General features: G+C 38.5%; 1 protein-coding gene across 1 annotated transcript in view; it reads right to left on the bottom strand.

The window, feature by feature from the left end:
* Positions 1–2810: 2810 nt before the first annotated feature.
* The window catches only part of myo9aa (myosin IXAa), a 128108-nt gene continuing 104506 nt past the window's right edge, over positions 2811–26412 (bottom strand). Inside the window, exon 35 of the mRNA XM_010794128.1 lies at positions 2811–2959. Coding sequence (XP_010792430.1) covers positions 2811–2959 — 149 coding nt within the window. The remainder of the gene's footprint in view (positions 2960–26412) is intronic.

The raw sequence follows: 26412 nt of genomic DNA, 5'->3' as shown, positions 1-26412 counted from the left end.
GCCTGGTACCAGAGGCTTGTGTGTGTGTGTGTGTGTGTGTGTGTGTGTGTGTGTGTGTGTGTGTGTCCTCAGGTACAAGAGTGCCAGGAGACATGTAATACATCCACTGGGATTCACTATTTGGCTATAATTCACTGCCAATGCGGTAATTTGGGCGTGAACGTACCATATGAATGATGTATGCATATACACATCATTTGTTATACCAATTAAAATGCCTCACAGGGTAGTACCGCTTATAACTGGACTCACCAAGACATGTCATAGTCTCCAAGTATAGTAAAACCAGTAAAAAAAGAACGGTTTCAACTTCTTTGTATTGGACCAACCAAAGTTCTGACCTGATGTGATGCCACACTTTTAAGTCAGAGGGCACTCTTTATGACCTGAACACAACATTGGTGAAACCTAGTTCTCTGAGACATCTTCAGAGATCCACTGAAGATCAATCATGACCGGACCCGTCCCCACGAGACCCTTAGTAACAGCCACTGATTGCTTTCTGCTGGGCAGGCCGTTAAGTGGAGTCTGGCAATGGGCTCCTGGACAACACTTAACAATCAATCAGAGGGCACAACCACTTCTCATTGCATGCTGGTTCTTCCCCTGCATTACACACAAACAATAATTCAGGTGGACACAAGTGACACTTAAGAATCACGGCCAGAGTATGCCCCATGATTTAGCTGGAGAGGGATACGCTGGACTGTAGACAGAAACTTGAGCTGCAATATTTACATAAACCCAGTGATTGAGGACTCATCCACTGTCATTTGGACTATCCTGAACAGATATAGTGGCATGTATTTCATGCTTCTCATGTGCCGTTATCCTTTGTCTTTGACTATCAAAGATTAACAGTTGTTTGACTTTGAGAAATTATTTCTCACAGATATTTCTGAGTTGCTATTGTCTCAATGCCTCACCATAGCACCAAGGTTATGAAACACATTTGTAAAAACATCATTCGCGAGACTGCATTTTAAAAATGGTATAAAAACATTACTAGGCTCTTGAAGGATACTGTTACAAATAATGCATTTTGTCATTTTATCAGGCTCGATGTTTATCAAGAATACACAAAGGTTATGAAATATAATTGAACAATTTTTAAAATGAGACCAAGGCTGTTTAGTTCTTTGTGCCTATCAGTGTAACTAGATATGCAGTTGCAATTCTGCCATAAAAGCCTGGGCTTAAACTTTGCCTATTGATTAAGGATTCCATTGACTTAATGAACCTTAAACCCTCCATCAGCCAATATATGCTCTAATCTCTAAAACGGATGTCTGGCCGTGGTTCCTTTTAAATGAATTGATCTACTCAGCTCTCCCAAATGGGGAAATGGGCAAGTATTGATATGATTCTTGACTCAGTGATGGATGTGTGTGATGGTAAAACACGAGCTCCATGAGCCATGGAGCTGTATAGTAAGCAAAAATTCAGAGTACAGCTTTACCAGAGCTCTTCAAAGACAAAGCAATATCATTTGTGTCTTGGCCAATATTCAACCCACCTGTTTGTTGCCTTGTTTTTGTTCTAACATATATCCCTTCACATTTCTTGGAGGTAAAGGATCTGTATATATCCATGTGGAGAATAACTATTTATATCTCATTCTATCTTTGTGAAATTATTCAAGATGGTTTTCTTTTTGTGCTTTATTGATTTTCAGATAGAACTTTGTTCCACATACAGCTGCATATCATCTCATGTTGTGATATTTTAGCAAAGAAAGTCACTTGAAGGCTCAAATTCATCTCTGTGGTGGAGTAAAGCAATCACAGCAAGCTTCACAGGAACATCACAATGGTTTTGTGTGGTGTTCAGACTGCATGGTAAATATTAATCTAAGTAAGATTACACCTAAGGGAGACTGAGTTGTGTGCGTCCTTCCAGCCCTCCATTGTTTCATTGCTGAGAGAAATGTATTGGGCCATTGTTCTGGCAGAAGTTAAAACGTCTTACTGTTCACTTCCCACAACAGAAAACTATTGTTCTGCCATCAGCATAATAAGCGTGAGTGTCATGAATAATCACAAGTGTGTCAACTAGCTGTTTGTGATCCTCAGCACTGGTGAGCTTCAGATGGCATCAAATAATTTTGTCTGTCTTCCCTCTGAAAGCTGTTCAGCCAAGAATGTTTGATGTCCCTGCAGTTCATTTCAATAGCAGAAAAGCATTTTAGGGAAATTGAAACAACCATAGTTCTTCCTCTGATCTCTTTTTGTACGTGGTTGTCAAAAATGTTCAGCTTTTCCTTGACATGCGATAATGAGTCAGCTGTATAAGTCAAAGGCCCTGATAATTTGAGCTCTTATTTTATAAACTAATTTCTTGTCTCTATGATGAAGGCAGAAATAATAAATCAAAAACACATTTCCAAAGATCTGAAGATTGCATTGTAAATGTCAGTCTGGACGGAAATTGTAATTAGGGAGAGGAAATTGTTTCAGTGAAGCACTTGAATATCAAAATGAACTATCGAATTGTGTAAACATTTATTTATAGACCAATTATCTAAGACTTTCTTGTCTGTCCTTGTTGTCAGACCTTTGTTCTTTTCATGTCAACGGAGCTATTGAAGGGTTCAGGTAGAAAACGTGCAGCAATTACTTAGGTCGGAACCAGTATAATCATCTTCTACCTCTCACTCTGCCTTTGAATTGATGCACACTTAACTAAACACTGAAAACATATATATGAATACTCTATTAACTATTTTATTAAAATCCATGAATTCATTTTTATATATTAACTTAGCAGTGTGTGACCAGCATAGTTTATGTTTTTTAACCCTGTTGCTATAATCACCAGTTGATCCCACCAAGGCCAACTTCATGGTACTCCCACTGGTCTTCACACTCTTTTATAGCGACCAGCAAACCTTGTACTATTGGTTTGTTGGTCTGTAATATCCTCAAGTCTATCTTCCTCTTCTGCAGCTTTCTCCAGTACACTGGAAACCAGATAGCAAACAAATCATGGAAACAACAACATTTAGGAAGCAAGTAGAAAAATACATTAACACATGTGCTATATATGGAGCATTTTTCAACATCTTAACATAGCGATATGTCAGCTCGAAGAGCAGTCTTGGGTCTGCTGTGGATTTTCTTTTTAACACCCATACATACACTGTTGTACAGCAAATGTGTGCAGTTTGGGGTGGGATCCAAACTAAGCCCTCACAAGGACTTCTCCTGTGTGGAACCTTGTCTGTTTATAGTAGTTTTTACCACCTATATTAACATCTCATCTGTTATTGACCTTATATATGGGGCAGCGTGATCCTACATGAGCACCTAACAAATTAGCAATGTCCAAAGGCAAACACTCTGCCTATCATCATAGAGCCTCATTCCCAATGAACATGCACTCTATAGGCTTAAGAGGGTAACACATACCATCTCTTGCTAAAAACCCCAGCATGACGCATAATGAACATGAACATAGGAGCAGGTGATGGTAAGGCAAATGCTTCTAGCTTGTTAGACCCTAAGCAGTACAAAGCAAGAAACACAGTCTAGCATCCAAAATTAGCAAAGGGACTCAGACGCAAAGGCTAAACCTGCGATCCACAGCTGATTCCCACAGTGCTCAGCTTAGAGGAACATCCCTCATGCAGGGTAACACAAATAGTATAGATCTCATGTGATAGCCCTCCAGCTTTCAAAGGCTGTACTGACTTAGACTTGTTAATAATAACTTCAACCCTTTTTTAAATATTTGCAAAGCACTGTGTACATTTTAGCCAGCAACGTTTTGGTTATTGCAACTTTCCCTAATCCACTAATGCATCACAGTACAGTATGTGCCAGCTAAGGTGTCTGACACTGAATCAAAACACAAAGCCGTATTGCAGCTTTCTTTAGATCTGTACCATCAATTATAGCATTTGGTTTTGTGGAGTTCAAAGACCAGTAAATGCAAAATGCATAGGTGGACACTCCCAAAAGAAAGAATCACTCCAGTTGACCAGACTTGGCTGACAGCTGGGGGAAGTCTTTGGCTGTGATGATCAACACATATACACCTCATATACAGAAGACCTAAGAGATTCCTCCCAATTATCCGCTGTCTTGAAAACCTCAAAGATGCATGGGAATCAAAGCTGTCATGGTGCTGCATCTGGAGGTTGTGACATGTAGTGTGGCAGAACTCAGTTCCACGCCTGTATAAATCACCTGCTTGATAGGCCGGGTGGAGCTCAACTTCTTTTTCTTACAAGGTGAGGTGCAGCATTAACTGTGCTGTGTAGAACATAACCCACTCTCGGGACCAGGCCAAAAATAATCTAAGGGAAATTCAGGTAGAAAGAACTCTAGTACCTTTGCAGAAACCTTGGCACTGAGTAAAGTAGCAGAGCAGCAGTGTGCTGTATTTGTAAGCCGCTCCCCAGAAAACAACACAGAGGACTTTTTCATCTGAGGACAACACTGCAACATAAAAATAAACATCGTTCCAGTCTATGGTGGTGAACCACCTGGTTGAGCCAGCTCTAGTACAATTTGTAATGTCAGCAGACGGGCATGCTTGCTCTGCAAGCATTCAACAGATGGACTTCCAAATCCAATCTCACTGTCCTCCACTGGAACTGTTGAAATACCCTCCTTGAGCAGGATATCTTAAGTTTCACTGAGGGGCGCATTCATTTATTTTTCATAATAATACTTACAACATTGCAATGATGTTGGAAAAGGTTTGCGAAATGTCGCAAATATTCAAGTTTGAAACTTTCTGGGGAAAAAAGAGACATTTGACAAATGTTATGTAAATGTCCTATTAGTAAGTTAATCAATTGAAGCAAGAGGTGACAGTGACGTACTGTAGTTGGTGGTAAGGAAAAACTACATACTACGTCTGCTTGGATTTCCCTGGCCTGCCAAAGGGTGGGCTCTGGATGCTGCTTTGAAACACAACTTCCTTGTTCTGTTGTTTGTCTTGCAAACTAGTCATGTTTCCAGAAGTGTCACAAATCACGTCTCAACATATGACTACAGAGGATGTTATGGATGAAGAAACAGCACACAACATTTTGTCTGACTTGGATATTCTAGGATCTTTTGTTTGTGTAGTATTTACCAATATCATTTGAAACGGTTTTACGAGAAGTTAAGTTGGGCTTTTATTCTGTGTGTATAAACGATAATACCATAATGCAATGGTCAAATGTACCATCATAAAGATATACTTTACATTTAAGAGAGGTAATCAAGTATCAAACGGATAGGGTTTCGAAAGTGCTGCGTTATCATGTAAAGATGTCCAGCTCACTAGGAACGTGTGTGTGCATGTGTGTGTTTCCAGTGAGGGTATTGGGAGGTGCAGACCCTGTTCACAGTGATGTCACGCAGCTTCTCCGCAGACTGGCTGAGTAAGAGGAACAACAGAATTTCAACTGGAGAGATCAATTATAGATAGTAGAAAATGAATGGGAATAGTAATTTAATAAATTATTGACTTGATGTCTTATATCATGTACAAAAGCAAATGAAAAATTAGATTGTGCATTTGGATGAAGTTGGATTTAAAGAGCTTCAAAATTATATTTAATTAGACAAAGAAAAAAATGTGTCATGGGTATATGAAGTTTCACTGGGAAGGGTAAATTAATGATCGCATTTGCGGCAATAGCAAATGATGTGCCAACGCAGAGTGTGAATGTCTGGAAAGGCAAGGATTGGGTGCGGTTGGCATTTGAAAGAGTCAACACCACAGTGGTCATCTGTCTTCCCTTTTACCCATTAGATGGACAGATTGTAGGGAGCATTTCTCTGCTCTGTGGACTCTCTTCTGTCGATACAAGTATAAAACAGCTGTTAAAGACGCTAGCTTGACATGTTGGGCATACAACTGCATATATGGGCCAAGTTAAAGGGAAACCCAACTTGAAGTATCTTTGCTAGACATTGGCCCACCGTGAGCTCGCTTGCCGAACTCTAACCAAGTAAGGAACACGGAAACACATTCCATTGATGTTTAATTGGGTTGAGATGAGAGGACTGGGAAGGCCATAGCTTATTTTTCACAACATTTTCTTACTCACATGACCCCTTGTGTCCTGCTAGAAGCATCTGCATTAGTTAATGGCTTTCCACTCAATTATTAAGGCATTTCCTTTAATTTGTCATCCCTCTGTAGGTAGGCTTTTACTGTAATCATGATGGCTATATTAGGTTTGGCTCTCGTACTGTCCTTTAGTTTATCCAAAAAGTATCTTTGTTGGATATTCATTCATCCATTTTCTAACCTGCTCTGTAGGAGGGTCACAAGGCAGTTATGGCCAACTTAAAATCATAGAGTTTACCTTGGACAGGTCTTTTGCAATTTAGAGTTGCTACTTTACCATACCTAGCTTTCTGTATTCAGAGTCTTGGTGAAATGCCATGTAAGCAAGAAGAAAATACAAAACATATTCACTAAAATAAAGCCTGAGCTGGCTGGGGTTTTCGGGGGGGTTGCCATATGTTAAGATCTGTTGTTCTGTAACCTTTACGTTTAATGTGACTTTCACCTTTTTCTGTGATTTATAGTAATAATAGAATTGCGATAACAATTTGATAAAAGTAAAGACACCGAACCATCATGCCTTTATCAAGAGTTCTGCACAACAATGTACACTTGGCTTTATTCTACCTATACTGTGTCAGCCTGCAACACCGTCATGCGAATTCACTTCACATGGAGCGAAATTCAAATTCTCTCTGTCATTTTGCCTAATAAAAACTGATGTTGTTACACATAGTCGTGAAATGGAAATGCTCACATGGAAAAGTAAAAGGATAGTTGTGTCCGGTGCGAGGAAGGGTGCATAACAACTATGCCAACATGTAATGAAAAAAAAAAATCGAATGTTAAATATTGAGAAAAAAGGTTGAAACTTTTTTAGTTCATTGTTTACTCTAACCCGATGCATTATTTCAAACATAAAGTATGGGCTCTGTGGGTTTGAATTTGTGAACTCTATTTTACACTGTTGTTTTATTATTCCAAACAATATGTTCAATGCTGAATCAAACATTAGTTTCCAGACTTAAAAAGCCGATATGCTGGCCCACACAGCAGCCCGAGGAAAGTAAATACAGATTGTAATTAGAAGAAGAAAAGTTGGATTTCACTCTCTCCTTTGCATGACCTGTGATGTGATGAAGCCATGGGACAAATAAGGGGGAGAGGGGAGGATCAGAAGTGGGAGAAGTGAGGGAGGAGATATGGGGAATAAAGACTAATTTATGTGTGAGCTTCCAATGCCATCTCTGGGACGCTGTTTCCCCTCAGAGTTTCGCCCGGCGCCTGGAGAGGCAGAATGCAAATTGCGCAGGTTTCTAGGTGAGGCTGGGCGCAGTCACAGGCCCATGTTGGGACCTGGTTATGCTGTTGCTAAACAAGTGTTCTTTGTCACGCTGGGCCCCTGGGGTTGAGCCAAACGAATCCTATCATCTGTAGTGTTGTGTTACTTAAGCAAAAATACTCAAGTTTGCAGCCACTATTTATAAGATGAAAGACCCTCTTCAGGGAATGTCAGATTTAGTTATTTTCCCCCCAATTAATTTGTGTAGCGAGTATAGTTTCATGGTCCCTGCATTGACTCCCCAGTGGATTTAGTCTGGTGTGCTGTGTATGTGCTCGATAGTCAATGTGTAAAAACTCAAGGAATAAGGACGTGTTTACCAGCTTTGTTTTGTTTTCTGCTACAAACCCGGTTCATGAAGCTGAGCTCATTTTAAATTAACAGAAAACTGTCTTATACCATTGGATTTTAGGAAAAGATTTCCATGTTGTCTAATGTGTTTTCTCTTTCTCTCCCCAAGCCTTTGCTAGTCTAATGGATGCTTACACAGTCACTTATAACAGAGTCCTTGATGAATTAAGAAACACTGTGTTGACTAATTGACAAAATCATTGAAAAGTAAAGATAAAATCCTCACTGTAATTGCATGTGAAGCATCATTTATCTATAGCTTCTTACCAGACTACTTTATTGGATTGCTTGAAATATGCTTCAGCAAATTGACCTAAATTCTCACGTGGTAAATAAAAATCAGCTACATTTACTTTAAATATACTTCTCTCAAATCCATGATGTGGAATTATACAATATGCACTCTAATCGTGGAAGTTCAGTGCTTAAATGTCTCATCCTCATTGTGGAGAGGCTGTAAGTCGTCAGGCACTGCTGCAGCTCTGCACAGAATAAGGTGCTAATAAAAAATGTGTGACTCTACTAATGAATCTGATTCTGCAATCCTGCAACTCAAGCACTTAATTATCATAAGACATTCGCTAATGTGCTCATTCAAATGGGCAACACTTTGCATGGAAAAAACGGCATGGTTTAATGACTTGAGAAAAGAGCCTGATGACATCCTGCTCTCTTAACAACACTTCCCGACGACTGGCACAAGAGATGGTGGGTGGATTTGATCAAACTGCCCTCTCAATGAAGACCCTTAATACTCATTGGCGTTGAAAACGGTGACAGAGTAGTAAGATGCTTCATATATGAGTCAACCCTTTATATTCGTATATATTGATCTGGATTCGAGTAGAGACCAAGAAAACCAGAAATCTAAATTGCACTCACACTTGAGATCTAAGGGTAAGGAAGTGATGCCATCGCTCTTTGTTCTAACATCTGCTCATGAAAAGATATAAAAAGAATGGAGGCATTACAGGATATTTTCAAGCGCCTTCTGCTCCGGGTCTAAAATAGGTCTACTTTGACAGCCAACATCAAAGTAAGTCATTATGTGCTGTATATGATCCATCCATTAGCTGCACACTCAACTTTTGTGGCATTAATTGATCTTTATGTGTGTATATGCGTGTACTCTTGTTCACATGCACATTAGTAGATGTGTGTGTGTGAGTGCCCTGCCCACACACACTCACACACAGCCTGTTCAGACAAGTAGAGGTAAAATTAAATCCCTCAGTGCAGTTGCATGCAGATGATGTGCTTCAATGGCCTAGCTGCTCTTTGCACCATTGTAATTGAATAACCTACAGAAAAGTCATCACATTCCCACTTTGCTATTCCCTCTCCATGTAACATGTAAAAAGTCCTCTTGTAACTACCTGGGAGAGCAACCCATCAACAGCTGTTAGAGCTGACTTGAAGGTTAAATATTAGGAAGGAATCCAATTCCTCTTGTCTATTCAGCTCAGCGGTGTGTTAGATTGCAGCTGGACTGTGCTTACGGAGTGTGGGATATGAAGTGGGCTAATCAATCCCCTCTGCTTCATTCTCAAATTCCTCTCATATCAGGTCCCTGCCCCCCGGGCAGGCCTTCTGCTTTCCGAAAGCCAATTCCACACGAAATAAGAACTGTGACCTGCAGCTAGAGGGTGAAGTTGAGTTTTCCCTTCATGATTAATCTCTTCTTGGGTGGTTTTCAGAAAAAAGGAGAGGGGGAGGATAGAGCAAGAGGGCGAAAAAAATAAGAAAACATGCAAGTCGCTGCCTTGTGACCTGCAAGTTTTTTTCCTCTGAATGAGCCCGGTGCACTGGAGCCTGCTTATCTCCCGAGAGAAAGACAGAATTCATTTTTTGACAAGGTTTCATGTTGACATTGAGAAAATGAACTTCCCGATTCTATGATTAAACCTGGGCTGTCATAATTGTCATCTGAACTGTGGTGACGATGAAATTTGAGGGTTTTATTTCTTCTTGTTTGGAGAAGTTGAAGCTCAAGATATTGAGTCCGGAAATCAAAGATATAGAATGCCATATAATACTGCTCTCAGAAGTATGGATAAATGATTTTATTTTGTAGTTCAAAAATATTTACAAAGTACTGCAAAAAACAACAACATACTGGCCAATAGACTCACAGTCCTTAATATCTTGTCTAAAAATTGAATAAATAATATCATTGGAAAGGTAACAGGCTTATGAAAACATTGGCTTTATGACCTAAAACAAAGGAGCGTGCCCTTTATTATGGAGCAGATGGGCTGCCACAGTTGAAGGGTAAAATGATATAACCTTAAAGTGCCAGTATCACATTTTACAGGTTATAATGGCATCTGTCAGTGAGAGTGGACCTGTCAGACACTACTTTCATGCAGTTGAATTGCTCGTAATGGCTGTTTCTCCTGGTTCAGAACCACTTTTAGAGGAAGGGTGATGTCTGTCTAAGCAACAGTGACGTTAAAAGCATTGAGCTAGAATGAGATGGACTTACGGACCATTCCTGCTCTGCCATTGTCCTTTGTTCAATGTTTTCGAACGAGGTTATCCTCTTTGTTAAAGAAAAAGTCCCTTGAGTACAGTTAGGACGGCAGCCTTAAATGGTCAACACTGAAAGCATCAGTGTAGAAGAAATGCGCATACACAGGGACTCTAAAAGGTCTTTAGAAATGTTTACATTTTTAATGCCATAATGATGATCCCACATTCAATGTACATGTTTTACTCACCCATCTTGTAAATCTTTTACGTGAGTAAAACATTCCATTTGGAAAAACAGCCCATTTGCCCTCTACCTCCCACCAAACAAATTGGTTGAGAACAACAAAGTTCAATCTATGTCTGCATATTCCTTTGTTTGTGTGTTTTCCCCAACCGGCAGGGCACTTATCAAAGTGCTCTTTTGCATCAGAGATAAGGTATGCTGGCCCACTGGGAAGCGAGTGAAAGTGGGTTTTTAGAATGTGTGGGAGACCAAATTCCTACAGCTAGAAGTACCTCTGCGCCAGGCTAAACAGTGGGCACAGGCCTCGACACACACCCTAATGGAAGAGTGAAGTAGCATACAGTGCTGGAGTGCAGGTTTGGGCTGAGGTAAACAAGGCGCTGCCGACTGCTGGTCCAAGGGCCTGTAAGTTATTCATTAAAGAGACGTCAGCGTGGCCCTCTTTACCGGTTCCCACAGAAAACGTCCCATTGAGGGTTTTTGTTATCATTAACAGGGTAAAATTAAGCCTTGGTTAATACAGATGACTATTTTCTAAATCTGCAGTCTTATCAGCTTAATCAGCAATTTGCACTTTGCAAATCCTTTGTGGAAGAATCTTTTTTTAAAGTCAAGAATAATATTTTGGCAAAAGTAGTGTTTTGCTAGTTATATATTTCTATATCTGATTTTAACTGAAGGAATAAATGATATTCTGCAGTGATACATTTTTCTGTCTTCAGATTTAATTTCTGTCTTCAGATTTAATTTCTGTCTTCAGATTTAATTCCTTGTGGTAACTTAACTACTCTGCACTGTTAGACAGGGAGCAGTGAAATGATTGCATACATGTTACAGAGTGCCCATGTCTTTCCATTTAAGGGCCTAAAAAGATACAGGAATAATGAAATTAAACTCAAAATGACAGTATTGTGCAAAATGGTTTCTGATGTATTAAAAATAATTAAATCATCAATATGATGTTTGAATTTTGAAAGTATTTTTGAAAGAACAGCATGTTTTAGATAAAGTGGGACAGTCTCTTAGGCTCTGAAATGCAGGAAGGAAACCAATTGACTTTAAAGGACCACGTGTACTTAAGCGAGGCAAGTCTCTGGTTATCGCAGTTTTGCTTTTTTAAACAGGGTCAGAATATTTTTGGCCTATTTGTAAAAAGAAGACTCATGCAAATAAACATGTTGTAGAAGAAACGTAATAACACATTTTAAATACTTATTACTTTATTCATTTCAAAGTGATGAAAGCAATCTAATTATTCATTATGCATTATTTTTCATTGCCCCTTAAATGTCAACCTTACCTGTCATTGGTTTCTTGATTACAATCTGACTTACTGTCACTTATCTGACTACTTCGATTAGTACATTAAAACATAATTTAATAAACATTTATTTGTAACACTACTTTTACCAGACCGGTACCTGGAGAACCATTACTGAAAATCATTACAAAGTGCATTACTCTGTCAGTTCATGTCATGTGTATTTATAAAGCTCAATATCAATACAATGTTTCATTGAGCTTTGAAAAGCCCAGGGCAAAAAGTGTTAAAGGCCAGAGGACAACACAACAATTATTCAACACACGAGGGAAACAATAAAAAATACTTGACCATTTAAACAAATAACCTGTCCCAATTATACATGGCTTTGTATATACAAATTGAAATGATTGTCACCTAGCACATTAGGCCTGAACAATCACACCAGTGCACAGGTGGGTTTATAATTTGAGCTTAAATTGAGATAACATGATCATTTTCAATATGATATAATGGTACTACATATATATAAGTGTAGAACACCATCATTGTATGTCACCCTCCTCCTTATTATTTCCTACTTTCAGCTATCTTAATAAGGGGGAAATGCTTAAATATTACATTTTGAAAAGCATATGATGTTTGTTTGCATGCTTGGTCAAGTCTTACCTTGAACAGCTAGCTGAAAAATCTGACCTAAAGAAACAAACATGAATCTCACTAGTGGAAAAAAGTATTTCTGAGAAAAAAAAAAAGAAAAAGCAAATGCATTAAAGTTGAGCTTTTCTAATAACGGTGATTAAATGTATTTTTAACTAAACTGTTCATTTTGGTAAGATAATGTGTATAGTGAGTGAGAGATGAGGAGTTTTGCACAGATTGATGACCTTTTTGCACAAGCAGCATAAAAGTTTAGTCCCCTGCTCCTAATGATGGGGATGATGATGTGGAAGACTGACACTTTGTCACATGCTTTTACTGCAAGGGTGAGGGAGCAGGGTGAGAAATGCTGCCAGAGTCACCCTCACCTCATTGTCCTTTTCCAGTATGGAGGATGGAGTGCCATAGCGCTCTCTTTGCAGCGACTACGACTGTCATCTCAGGCTCATTCAGAGCTCGGCAGCACTTAGGGCCCATTTGCTTTTAAGGATGTCTGACAGGACAGCAGCCACGTATGATCAAACTTTACTTTCACTGTGCACTTGTGACAGTTCATTGAGAGAGGCTCTAATGTGCTGTCAGCAGTGCTCTCCACTCAGCTGCCTTGATTTACCTTCCCCATCTGTCTCAGTCAAACAGCACTAAGTTGAGGATGAGAGGAAGGAAGATGGCCTGTTAATTCCACATTCCTGTATTTAACGATGACCTCTGTTCACATGAACGAATACTATATTTCCTCTTTGAACAGTTATTCCAATTACAAACATTGCATATGTAACAGTTCACAGTAATGACTATGTTACCTTTTAAATACGTAGAAAACTAGGAATCTGTGACCATTTTGTTTATTGAAAGCAACCCTCATGGATTCATTTTTGATTGCAGAGGGATTTTGCACTTTCAATATTTTCTTAGTTTTAGCTACCAGCTACATCAAGTAAAAAAAAAATCAATATCACCATAGGTAAATTACAGTTCAAATGACTCACAGAGAACTATGTCCCCATTATCTATTTACAGAGGGCTTGAGCATGTTTCAGCTCACTGTTTTGTTTTTGAGCTCCACTGTTTAGTTCACTTTCACAGCTCTCATCAGCTTTGTTTTCAGAATCAGACGCAGCTGTATTTAAAAGGCTCAGTGAAGTAAACTGATCGCATACAGAGCATTTTATTGACTAGCATGTGAATTTATTCGAGTATTTATCAGGTTAAAAGCCAGATATTTCCCTCAACAGTCGGTGGAGACCATAAACGAAGATATGAGAATATTGGAGTTACATTTGCCACAAAGATGACTCCATATTAATGGTGTTCTGTAACTTATAGACGTGTACACAGTCTACTTAATTGATGACGAGTGTACCACATAACTTAAAAGGTGATAACATGTCACTGTACAGTTTACAACTTGTTTTCACGACCCCTAAGTGACCAACAAAACAGTTTTGTTAAATATGTAATTGATGCAAGATATAGACAGGATATCAGGAGAAGTACACTCAGTGTTAAATATTTATTTGATGGACATAATTGTCCGCCAGTTGTTTCATGGTTATAGTTTTTAAATTGGTGTTAAATACAACAATAATGTGTGCTATTCCATCCAACAGTATAACTATATTGCATTTTAGTACGTTAGGATCATTGGATGTGAAAACATAAATCTTCCACACTCTGTCTTTATGCCGATGATAACTATGTCCAGAGCCATTCAGTGTAAAACATAGGAACTAACAGTAAGTATAACCCCTTTTTAAATGCTCCTCACATAATGATTCACTGCCCTCGATGAACAGAACCAAAGGGAAGGCAGCCAGAGATCAGTCAGTGTTTGGAGGCGACATGATCTCTCTCTCACATTAACTCGCTGGAGTGCCCATCAAAAAATGTAAATGCGTCTGTTCGTTTCATTCGTCTTCATTTTGCTTTTTTACGATTTAAGCTGCATTTTTTCGGAAGTTGCTGCGTTTTCAAGCTGTATTACAAGTCTCTTGAAGGCCTAATAAATATGAAACTGAATCAGATTCCTTTCTCTCTCAGTTGCTCTTTAGCTCTCGGCTTTGATCATACTATCCCATGACATATCCATCGTCAGCTTTTCAACTCCTCCAGGAGTGGGCCAAGCCTAATTGGTGCTATGAGGAATAAATCAAAGCAAGAAACAGGACTTGTTCCAAACAGAGCTCATACTGCGCTAGAAACCTCCTAAGTTTCCTGTGACTGTCTACTGAGTTTATACGTCACCTCATCTAACATTTTTACAATACTGCCTGAGCTGTTGTGTGGTTGTTAAAGAGTAACAGTGGTTCAACACTACACAGCCATCCTGTGAGGTACCTGTGCTGCTCTCTTGGTCCTTATTCTAATCTTATTTAACAGTCTCTGCCTGACACGCAATTCAATGCAGGCCCCCAGATTGGAGAGTTTCCAAACAATCCTGAGCTCACCCAAGCTTGGAATTGGTTTTCCGTGGAACATCTCCCTCCTCCCTTTGGGCACTTTACCAATTTGACCAAATTTGTTCCATCACTGGTTCTAAGTACCAGAAGTGTTTTCTGCCCACACTTGGACTCGTTTCTGCAATTTGCACATTCTTTGCAGAACATTAACAGCTTTGTCAGGGACTGAGCTACCGGCTGCTGCAGTATAGGGGCCCGTGTTTTAGGGGATGCTCAACAGAAACTTGCTGAAAAGCAAACATTTGATGTGTTACACATCCTATACACTTCAAATGAACAGGCTGACACTTGATTTCAACTTGTACTGTTTAGCACTCATAAGGAGTATAGTAGAACTTGATTTATAACACAGCATAACATAACAGATTATAAGCAGATGAACATTTTTTAATTGTATATTTGAACACAGCATCAGAATACCTTTATTCGTCCCGAAGAGGGGAAATTCACAAAGAGGGGAAAGTTTCATAACTAGACACTCTTGTTAAAAAAACTGGTGCATAAACAGCTGATGAATAACTGATAACACTATATAGAATAGCTGTGGAAATGCAAATGATGATAGCAGGTTTAAAACTGATGAATACAGTATAAGTCATTTTATATAATAGCAGTACAACTTGATTACATCATGTTATCAACCTTTATTATCAGTCTAACATCTAGTCACAGTTACGGTAGTTACATCTGCTTGAAACAACTTTTTGAGTGTTCCAAAATATTTTGTTTAATGTTAATATACTGCTTATTTATGTTAAATACAATATCAATAATACAAATGCAAAAGTCCAATAACCATATATTTTGAAACTGTCTCTTTACTTGTCTTTGTGTTTATATGTTTTGTTCATAATACCATGCTTTTACTTATGGGTTCATAATTAAAAGGGAAAGCTTCCTCCACTGCAATAATATCAGTACTATTGTCATAATTATGTAGGCATAAAGCACTATATCTAACCAAAGTATAGCCTCAATGCCTTCTTATTTAAGATAAATGTTCTACGCCACAGATGCATCTGTCCAGGCGATGACTATTGGGAATAGAATGGACTAGTAAAACTTGATATACTGTAATGGACTAAGATAATGAGTTATAAAACCCTCCATAAATGCCCCATTGAGATCAGGAAAGTGAGATTATGCCCACAGAAATGCACGCCCACTGCTCTTTTTAATTTAAGGGATGAGTGTTAGCAGAAATATAATTTAGCTATGTGATCACATTGTAGGTGTACATACAGATAAAGAGCGGGATGCTTCATAAAGCATTGCTCTAGAGTTGGATGATAAGTGCCTGAATTATAAGTCGGGTAATGCGACCGCGTGACTGTCAACTTTCCGGCAGTTCTGAGGCATGAGCTGCTGCAGCGAAAAGCTTCAGGCTCCAAAAGTAATTAACAAAAACTTTAAATAATTTGAGCTAATTATTTTCTTGCTATCTGGTAGAAAACGATGCATTACTGTATATGTTGATTATGAAAGGAAAGAAGGCCTTTATCTGCAAAGTGAATACCTTATGCTGAGCCTGCGTCTTTAAAGAGGCAGCTTCAGGGGATATTTGTGCTTTTTCCCCCTCTTCATTTTCATTTGTGACTATTCTCTTTACATTTTCAACTCACATGAAAACAGTTTTTCATTACAGTACATGCCAGTCTTCACCTGCAGGAAACAGCAGCCTCCATTTCTGTTTGTGGACATGGTAAAACTAGTGAATGAAAAACTAAATATAATTCAATTTGACAGTGTTTTAACAATTCATTACTTTTTAAATGTAGAACAAATTCCACCTTGATTAGAGATAATGTTCTTAATTAAAACAATACAAATGATGTTATGAATTCAAATAAAAAAGCCCCTTAAAGGAAGAATACACATTTTTGTCCGTCACTTGTTTTTGTTTTTACAGAAAATAATGTATGCTTGCTGAGACTTTGTTTGTGTTTGATTCGAGCACAGTTATGTACACAGCAGCATATGAGTTTGGTAGCAATTTATTTGTGTAATTCTGCAGACCTTGTGTGACCCCGGCCGGCTGCAACCTCCTCTGCTCCCTGTGAAAGCTGAGAGATGGAGAGCTGGCCCCTTTTAATGTCCTCTGATGGGCTCAGCCTGTTCTTTATCTTCCTCTCTGCATCAAACCGTTCTGAGTGGCTGTAATAGGATAATAGACTCATCTGTATTTGTTTTTAGACTATTGACTTGAAACCTTGTTGATACATGTATTTCAGTAAATGCAGGCAAACTTTGTTTTCCGCTGCCTTTTTCAAGTACTTCCATAAGGGGAATATTTTAGAACCACATTAAGTTCAAACAAAGCAAAAGTAGAAACATATAATATAATATTTGATTAAATACTTAGAAAATGATGTGTATTGTGATAAGGTAAACTTAGGCAGTCTAACACAACAACTCTGCATCAGGTCATGAATTTCTGTGATTATTTTTCCATCCCAAAAAACGGAGACAGCAGCCATGTTTGTCTCATCCTGTGCATTTGGTGTTAATATTTTTAAATAATGATTTGGGTAATGATGGCATCATTTCCAGCTAATCTGGTGACTGGCTGTGTTAATCAATTAAGCTCCACAGTAGGGATGGTGCATGTCCAATGAGTAATGCTACCTGCAGTATCATGGAGGAGAGCAGAGGTTAGACATCAGGAAGTGGGCACCATGCTTTTTAAATACTCTCATCATTACAACTTAATTGGCACTATATCTGTTGTAAAAAGGACTCTGTACTGCCCAAAGTTATACATGCATGTACATGTTGCTGTTCTGATCATTTCCAAAACAAAAAAAATGTAAGTTGCCCACCCTATTACGAAGATTTTTGGGAAAAAAGTGCTTATTTGTGTTTTTATCGAGAGATGGTGAGAAGATCGATACCACTGTCAATATGAAGCTAAAGACAGGAAAGACGGTTTTCCTATTCTGTTTTCGATCAACTTTGAATATCAGAAATCAGTGCTGGGAATGACGTCACATCAGAGTTGACGGCTTTCCTGTACAACCATAGAGTAACATTTATAAGGAATGGACATAAGTGGCGTTATGTCACCAATTGATTTGTGGACTAATTAGCCGTTGCCATATTGGTTTTTGATTGTGACTATCGTGCCTATACTGTATGTGGTGATACAGTGTTTTCAAAGGCATTTGATGAAAGGCATTTCATGCCTGAACCAAAACATTCTGTGAAACAAACAAGACAAAGACCGGACAATGCTTTGGTAGCAATCTGTCAATCACAATATAGCCCCGCCCTAAAACAACGCTGTATTATTTGTAATGGGAACTCTTTGACTTTCTTGTACAAAAGATATTACCTTCACTTCTACAGTAAAGCTCACAAATTTATTTGTTTTATCTAATTTGTTTCGTTTTTAGGAAAGTGTTGTTTTTATGCGTGTGATGGACAAGTCCTTATGACTTATGGAGTCTCCACTGGTTTCCTAGCAACTACTCCTTAATTCAGTCCAAAATGCAGTCACAATAATATTTTGGTAAATAACAAAACTTTCCCATCCCTTTTGCAAAAACTAGATTAAAAGTTGTGAATAGAAGTCAAAAAATCTAAATTACTTCTGTCTTCCTGTTTAATGCCAACAGAGTTATTAGAGTTATAAATCACCTCTATTGCAAATCGCCCTTTTGTTAAATGTTACATTTTCTTTTATCCCTGTATTTTTGTTATTTATTCATTCAGTTGTAAGAAAATAATATGCGGCTTGAACAAATGGTGGATCAAAGTAACTCTTTATTTCACATGATGCTTTTCTTGCTAATGCAGGGTAGTATCCAGCAGGAGGGAGCTGGCTAAACATAATGCTTACAGTATGCAGGTAGCAGCCGCACCACGCGGCCCAGGGTCCCCGCAGCCTTTTAGTGGGGATGTCATGTTTGCTTCCTGGGGATATAGACGCACAACTCAACACAGCAAACCCTACTTAAAATCTGAGCATATTCAGGCCAGTGGAAGATAACAGGATTTCACATGAGACCTGCGCTAATGTCTTCTGAAGGGCATTGGGATAAACAGGCACTTGTCTGTGCAGTGGAGGGGGGTCGGGTGGAGGAAAAGTGGGGACTTGGGATGGGAGATAGCCAGGCTCTTCCAGGCAGACGGCCTCCCCATCTACAACACAGCTGAACTGAACCCCCCCCCCCACCACACTCCTTTCCTCAACTTTGGGGCCTCATTCCCTCTTATATTGTTTTGTATGAAGGCCAATGTCCTTATTTATGATTTTTTTCTGTTCAATGTGTGCGCTTAGAGACTCCAGTGGTGGTGAAGTTGCCATGACTTTCATTAAAGCCGAGGCCGAATGAAATATGGATGTGCAGGGAGTGAATTAGAGTGATGGAATGGGCCAAATATTGCCTTTGTGGTGTCTAGGCAATACTGTCTTGAGGGGATGGAAACTCAGGCCAGAGGAAAGTAAAAAACCCTTTCCAAGTTCATCGCATTCATCAGCAGGCCGGAGAAGTTTGCCTCCATGCAATGTTGATGACTGTTGTGCTACTGCGTATTTTGGTGTGTGAGGGATAGCTGGAATTGGTGAGAATATCTGTGACCTTTATCTGTGATGAGGGTTTGACCTCAATGACAGGTTTCTAGCAACTTCAATGTTACTTCAACAAATCTATTATGCCTGTGACATTCAAATACCAATGGTGCTTAAAATGTAATTTGCTTTTAATGATTTAATGAAATGAGTCAGAACAAGATAAGGTACAGTATGGTACTTCATAAAATCTTCTTTTCCTTTGTGTCCCACATAATGACTTCATGTAATAGAGAATAGTAGAGCAAACCCTTAAAGATGGAGGATAAAACTAAAGTTCACATAGATTAACGATTAACCCTTCTTCGTGAGAAATATGTAAAATCTTGACAGAGATATAGAAATAATTACAAGATTTCAGCCTCCAGATCAAACACAAGTCATCCAAACTTAAATAAAAACAAGATTTTTTTTGCAAATGCTTTACAGATAGGAGCTCAGAAGTATTGTTTCAGCACACTGAATAAATTGGCAAATTTTGATCCGAGTTGGATCCACTTGGTCCCAGCTTGTTGTCGTGCCGCATAAATAAAATGCAGCAGAGTCTGAATTCAGTTCATTCAACTCAAATAATCCCAAATAGGCCTTTGTGTGAAATAGTTTGGAATGTGGAGTTCAGCTCATGAGTTTATTCAACAGCACCAGCAGACGGCTGCTTATTCGAGTGTCTTGCAATAAAATGCAAAATGAGAAATAATCCCCCCCACCATTGTTGTCTTGTTTTGTTTCTCCTTTCAAGGACTTTCCACATACAGGTTGATTAGGTTTAGCCTCTAAATCTAATTTGGGTCACATACATATTGATAGAGATGTCAAAGACTTCCACCCTTTACTGCAGTTTCTACCAGGAAAGTCTCCTTAAGCGAAGCAACTTTTACAGAAACAAAAAGTGCATTCTCGTTGCGGTATGTGATGTGTAGAGGGCAGGCTGAAGTGGGAAAAGAAAGCTTAATTGAACAAACTAATGAGTAGTTCTTATTTCCATTGGGGATGTGCCAGTGAGATTGGTGGACAGTTTATCTGTGATAAATAAATGCTTTAAGAGCTAATTAGCTTTTAGGCCCTCAGGGGATGGGGGTGTTGAGTGTCCGAGTGTGTGTGTGTGTGTGTGTGTGTGTGTGTGTGTGTGTGTGTGTGTGTGTGTGTGTGTGTGTGTGTGTGTGTGTGTGTGTGTGTGTGTGTGTGTGTGTGTGTGTGTGTGTGTGTGTGTGTGTGTGTGTGTGTGTGTGTGTGTGTGTGTTTCTGTGTATTGCCATATCTTAAAGTCGACACTAGTCCACTTCCTGTTCTTCCTCACTCCCCCCCTCACTCACTCATACATCCAGACAAAAGCAACACAAATGAAGCTACCAAAAAAGCTTCAACTATTACTATTGGAAATAATAATTAATCTCTTCTTTAAGTAAAAATCACTCTGTAGGATTATGAATGGTTATCCCCCTCTCTCCATGATGTCTTTTATAACAAGGAAATCTAGCTTCTTTTCCAAATTAAAGGAATAGTTCAACACTTTGTGACATGCTCTTATTGGCTCTCTTGCCAAGAGTAAGATGAGAAAATTGATACCACCCTCACTCTCAGATCAACCAGTAGGATTAAATGGTTGATGAGTGTTATGTGATCCGCTTTAATCTCTGATTTATTATTATCAATGATAATTTATGCATTGCATGCTGTAGGATTAAAGGAGTAGTTTGACATTTTTGCTGAGAGTTAGATGAGAAGAGTTTCATATCTTTGCATTCCTATAAGGCTATAACTGGCAGCAGGTTAGCTAAGTCTTGCACAAAGACACACACACACAACACATGGCACTTAGTCATACACAATAGTCACATGTGTTAAGAATTCCACTTTTCATACTATTTAGGGCCCCTTTTCTGCATCTGTGTTTGGCTGTTGGAAGACGTATTCTGCTGCCTGTCCTGATAAGAGCATATCTGCCAGTGGGACACATAGAAGAGTCAGAGGTCGGTAGTATCTCCGTCTCTGGGCGTCAGGGTCTGGGGTCCCCATGGCCACTGCCAGATCAAGCCATCACTTACTGATTGACTGTCGCCTCCTTGAACTCTTTTAATTGCAACAAATTAACAGCACCATTTTATTTGACATACTGTATGTAAGGGGTACGTTTTGCTTTAAGGTAGGCTTAAATGAAAACTTCATGAACAAAATGATCATTTGTACATCCATTAATTAGTCCATTTAGCATTAAACACATGCCTCTATGTTCAACAAAGGATATAAAAACTGAACAAAGTATTTAACGCAATGGTGAAAATGGAGGCCGTCTTTTGCAGCTAATCTATTTCAAAACATCAGTTTTTAAAGGTTTCACACAACTCTTGCTATAAAATAGAAGTCTCTTCTATGTCGAATGCCTGCAACTTCCCAAGAGATTAATGTCTGCTAACACTTTACTATTTAGTACATTTTGGACATGTCAGACTCACATGGATGACAAGCATGGCTGCAAAAGAATGAGACTGCTTTAGAGTTATTAAATAGTTAGGTTTTAATGAAAAAATATGTGGATTGGGAAGTAGTTAGTATAAAGCTGGAAATATGAGAATTTGATTAGATTGTACAATTTGTGATAGAGTTTGTAAAATGATTTATTTCCTTATTAAACATGCCCCCCATTTATTTAAATTAGTCAACACTGTTTTCATTATATCCTTCATTCACCTTGTGAGAATGTGAGAATGTGAGAAGTCAAGAGGAGCAATTCAAGGCAACGAAGTGTGAGTCATTTATATAAAACGACAAAAAGGGGTTGTTTTAGGAATACTTCAAATTACCTTTAAAGGTCAATGACAGTCATACACTATAACCCTTTTAACAGAAAGCTGAAAAGTTTTTATTAGCAGCTCATTTTCTAAAGTCCTACACATCTACACTGAAGCAACCTTAATAATTGATGTCAAAAGTCTCTGAATAGGAATACATCGACTGTGAAAGTGTGTTGAGGACTTGAACAAAGATAAACAAATTGAAAACTTTTCAGTCATCCTGCAACACATTCTTTGCATTGTCAAAGAATTTAATGATCCACTAAGCAAAAGCTCCCTCCATGCGCCATGGTCAAATATTCAAGAGGAGGAATATGCGTTTCTACCCAATCAGAGGGAGTTTGGGTAATCATTTGAATAATAGAAGGTAGAATATAATATGTACCGGTAGAATAGAATGAATATGATAATTATGCTAAATTATAAAGTGTTGCTGACATCCGTCACCCCAGAATTTCTTTCAACAAATGAAGAGAAATAAACACAGAACATTCCTCTGTTGTGAAGAAGTGTAATCCTCTTCCCTCCCTGTGCTCTTTTCTTTTCCACTGACAAAGATAATTACAGTTTTTGTTGGACGGCTTTCAAGGATTTATCAAAATGTTGTATTAATGGCTTTGTGAAGCTTTTTAATCCAAAAAGTTTAATTTGTTTTATTTCCGTGCGGCCACTGCAAGTTTCAATATTCTATACTTTAGTTTGAAATACCTTTAGGTTGTGATGTGAAATCCTTCTTGATGTTCTGTCATGAAAATATTTCCACAGTTCAGCTGTTCCTCTAAATATATATATAAAAACGCTGTGTTCAATTAATTTCTCAAAAATGTGGAGCACACTTTAGGTTTGTCCTGGGGTCACTCGCTTTGTGAAACTAAATGGGTTCAATTGAGAACCCAGTCACGCTCAACAAGTCCTGCAAATTACATTACAGTTTGTAATTTCTCTGCTCCAAACTTTTGTTAGCAACTCTATAGCAAACATAAAGGCTGTGCTCCCGGCCCTAAAATAAAACGTATGCTCCATGTTTCTTGATTGGCTAACACACAAACTAAATACTAAAAACCACCACTAATCTGTGGGATAAAACATCACAACTAACCCAGAAAAAGGCTTTAAAGAACAGCAAGTCATCTGGGTTTGAATCAAAGAAAACTCCCTGCCACCAAATCCTCGTTGGGCCAGCTTTTCAAAATGTCTTCCATGTTGTAATTTGGGGACAATGTCTGACAGACCACAGAGTGTATCCCCTCATTCAAAGCCAAGTCCTTATAACCATGCTGGGTTTTTAATCTGACCGGGCCACCTGTGAGGCTCGTCAGAACTTGAGCCCGCGGGGGCAGAGCTGGACTTCATTACTGCGTCGCTGGTTCTGGCCCAGTTCTCCCCACTCTATCTCTCTGCCTCTCTATTCTTCAGTACCTTGCAGGCATGGTACAGAAATGAGAGCCGGCTGCTTGGTCCTCCACATCACTCGGCCGCAATTTGTCATTTTTCACACGAGATGAAGCCTTTTATGAAACGAAATGAGTTTCCCTAAAATGAAGCGCCACAAAAGCCCCGTGATTAATTTGCTTGTTAGGCTATTGCAGCTGTCACCTGTGGAAGACATCTGGACAGCAGATTGACTAATGCCAGCAGTAGGGTTGAAACACGGCTCTCTCTCCCTCATAACCCATGCAGGGTTAAAAGGCAGCTGAAAGGCTGACTGCAGGAGTCAGCCTTTCAGCTGGCTTTTAAAAGCACTTCTCACTGTTTGAAATAGCCCCTTTCTGTGGGGCAATTAATAAGCATTACTTGTGATTGACATGGTAATTAGGTGCATTAATGTGGTCATAAGAGGCTTTGTATAGGGGGTGGCAGTGAACTGATGAAGGGTGGGCAGTAGACGTTAGGAAACTAGGAATGAGCACTGCGACCTCACTTAAAAACTAATTGTCCATTCGATTATTACCACTTTTTCTGACAGTAATTTTTTCGAAAGAAAAAGCGCGGTCAAAGTAACAAAGTGTAATTTCAGTTTTCAGATTATGTGCTGCTTTAAAAAGTACAGTCTAGAAATGCTTTATATGAAAAGTGTATTGTATTTTGTGATTTGGCCCTATATAAGTGAAATCCACTTAACTTAATTATGTGAATAATTCATGCCCAAATCAGAGTATACAGGAAGAGCTTTTTATGATATATTTAAAGATGCCATCAATACACAGAAACACTGCTACTGCACATGTTTTATTTTGTGAACGTGTACTAATGTATGCAAGCGGCTTTTTTAGGGAAAGGGACATTCGGTTCATGTGAACGCTTTTGTTGTACTTTGGTTGTACTTTTTGTGACACAAATCTTCTTTTTACAATTCCATGGGTTGATAACTCCTCATAATTACAGATCCATTTTCTTTTGTAATTTCCTTTAAAGTGTTTGCTGGAATGAAGCCCTTTTGCCATTTAGGCCACTTGCAGCTGATGACTAATACACCAGAACAATGTTCATAGAAATCTGTGCAGCCATCTCGATCAATCAATCAATCAACCAATCAATCAATCAATCAATCAATCAATCAATCAATCAATGTTTATTTATATAGCCCAATATCACAAATGTTACATTTGTCTCAGTGGACTTCACAGTTTGTACAGAATATCATCTCTGCCTAAACCTAGTTAAAACATGTCAAACCGCCCATATGGCTCTTTAAACAAAAGTCTTCTAGGAGGGTCTTTTTAACCTGCATAATTCTCTCAAAAATGTGGTGAAGGGATTTGCACTGCAAACTGGAAAAGGTTTCATTTTCTTCCTCTGTGTTAGCTTTCGGAGGTCTTGGAGCCCAAAGCAGAACACAGTCATGTAATGGTGAGCGCAGGCTTATTTTTTAATTAATGAGGAATTAGAGGGTAGCGTTGGTTTATTTTTGTATGGTTTGTAATAAACATTTCTTAGAAAACAGAGGCTTTGTTGGCATAACTGGTGTTCAGTAAATGTATAAACACAACACAATACTCTGAGATTTGCAGACCAGAAATTTCATGAAGCTATTCCTTCAGTATAATTATGAAATTCCTGAGAGAGCGAGCGTGAGAGACCCTTCAAGTGCTACTGTAACAATAAACTTAATTGAAAGGACAAAATCATTGGAAGTTGTAAGACAAGGTTTAACACACACATCATTACAATCATACACTTAAATCATAGAAACCTAATGAACAATCTTTTTAAAATTGTTATCTTTTTTTTTTAACTGAAAGAGATAACAATAGGCACCATACAGTAGACAACAGTACATTGTCCACCCCTGGATTTGTTAAAATATCTAACACAGGTGGGACTAGGTCACCGATAATTATTAGCCTGGCTATCTACAATCCCAAGTCTCCACTTTATACATTTGGTGTATTGAGAAAGCAGATTGTGACAACAGTAATGCTAACAGATGTTGGTGACTTTCAGTGTCAAGGCCACTTCATGTATAAATTATACAATGACACACACAAAATCCAGTGGACAAAATCATCAGATCAGTATTAAGCAATAAGGAGACCTCTCTCAAATGTATACATGAAACTAACCTTGATTATTAAATGTGCTGTGTCGATGGACATTAATCTCCCACGATGGAAAACACAAGGAAATAAATTAGCTGCTCATAGTTGCAAACATTTTTATTGTTTGTTGATGGTAGTGCAACTGCTCCAGGGTTTACCAGAAAATGGTATAAAGATATTATGTAGGAAAGAATTGGGAACAGCATAAAAAAGACGTGATAAAAATAGTGTCTAGTGCAGAGGGAAACTGAAAAATATTAAACAGAGAGGCATCAGTGACCTTTAACCTGTCAAGCCCTGAGCCTGTTTTCCAGGTTTTGAAAATGACATTCCCAGAACAAATGACTATAACTTCATTTCTAAAAGGGGTAAATTAATAATCTTTTCTCTCAAAGCAATGATAAACCTGTGAGTTGGATGTAGAAGAGTCAGAATCAATATAGTTCTTTTTTTATTTTAAAGTAAATTCAAATTGAACATAGTAAAAAAATGTAAATTATAGTGTCCATCCAAAAAGAAAAATTACTTATAGTGAAAACCACCCTTGAATGATGGGATAGTAGACTAAAAACTTTAGGAATCCAAACTATAACATATAATAAGTACCCTGTATCAAGATTGATGCAAAACAAGTTAAATTTGACCTTTTTAGAGAGATTTAGACAAAAAAAAAACACTTCTGGGGTCATTTGGGTGCATTTTCCATATCT

This window comes from Notothenia coriiceps, unplaced genomic scaffold, assembly GCF_000735185.1.
Source record: "Notothenia coriiceps isolate Sejong01 unplaced genomic scaffold, NC01 NC01_scaffold00037244, whole genome shotgun sequence".
Classification (NCBI taxonomy): Eukaryota; Metazoa; Chordata; class Actinopteri; order Perciformes; family Nototheniidae; genus Notothenia; species Notothenia coriiceps.
Note: the sequence above shows the minus strand (reverse complement) of the source record. Positions and strands in the feature narration are given on the sequence as shown.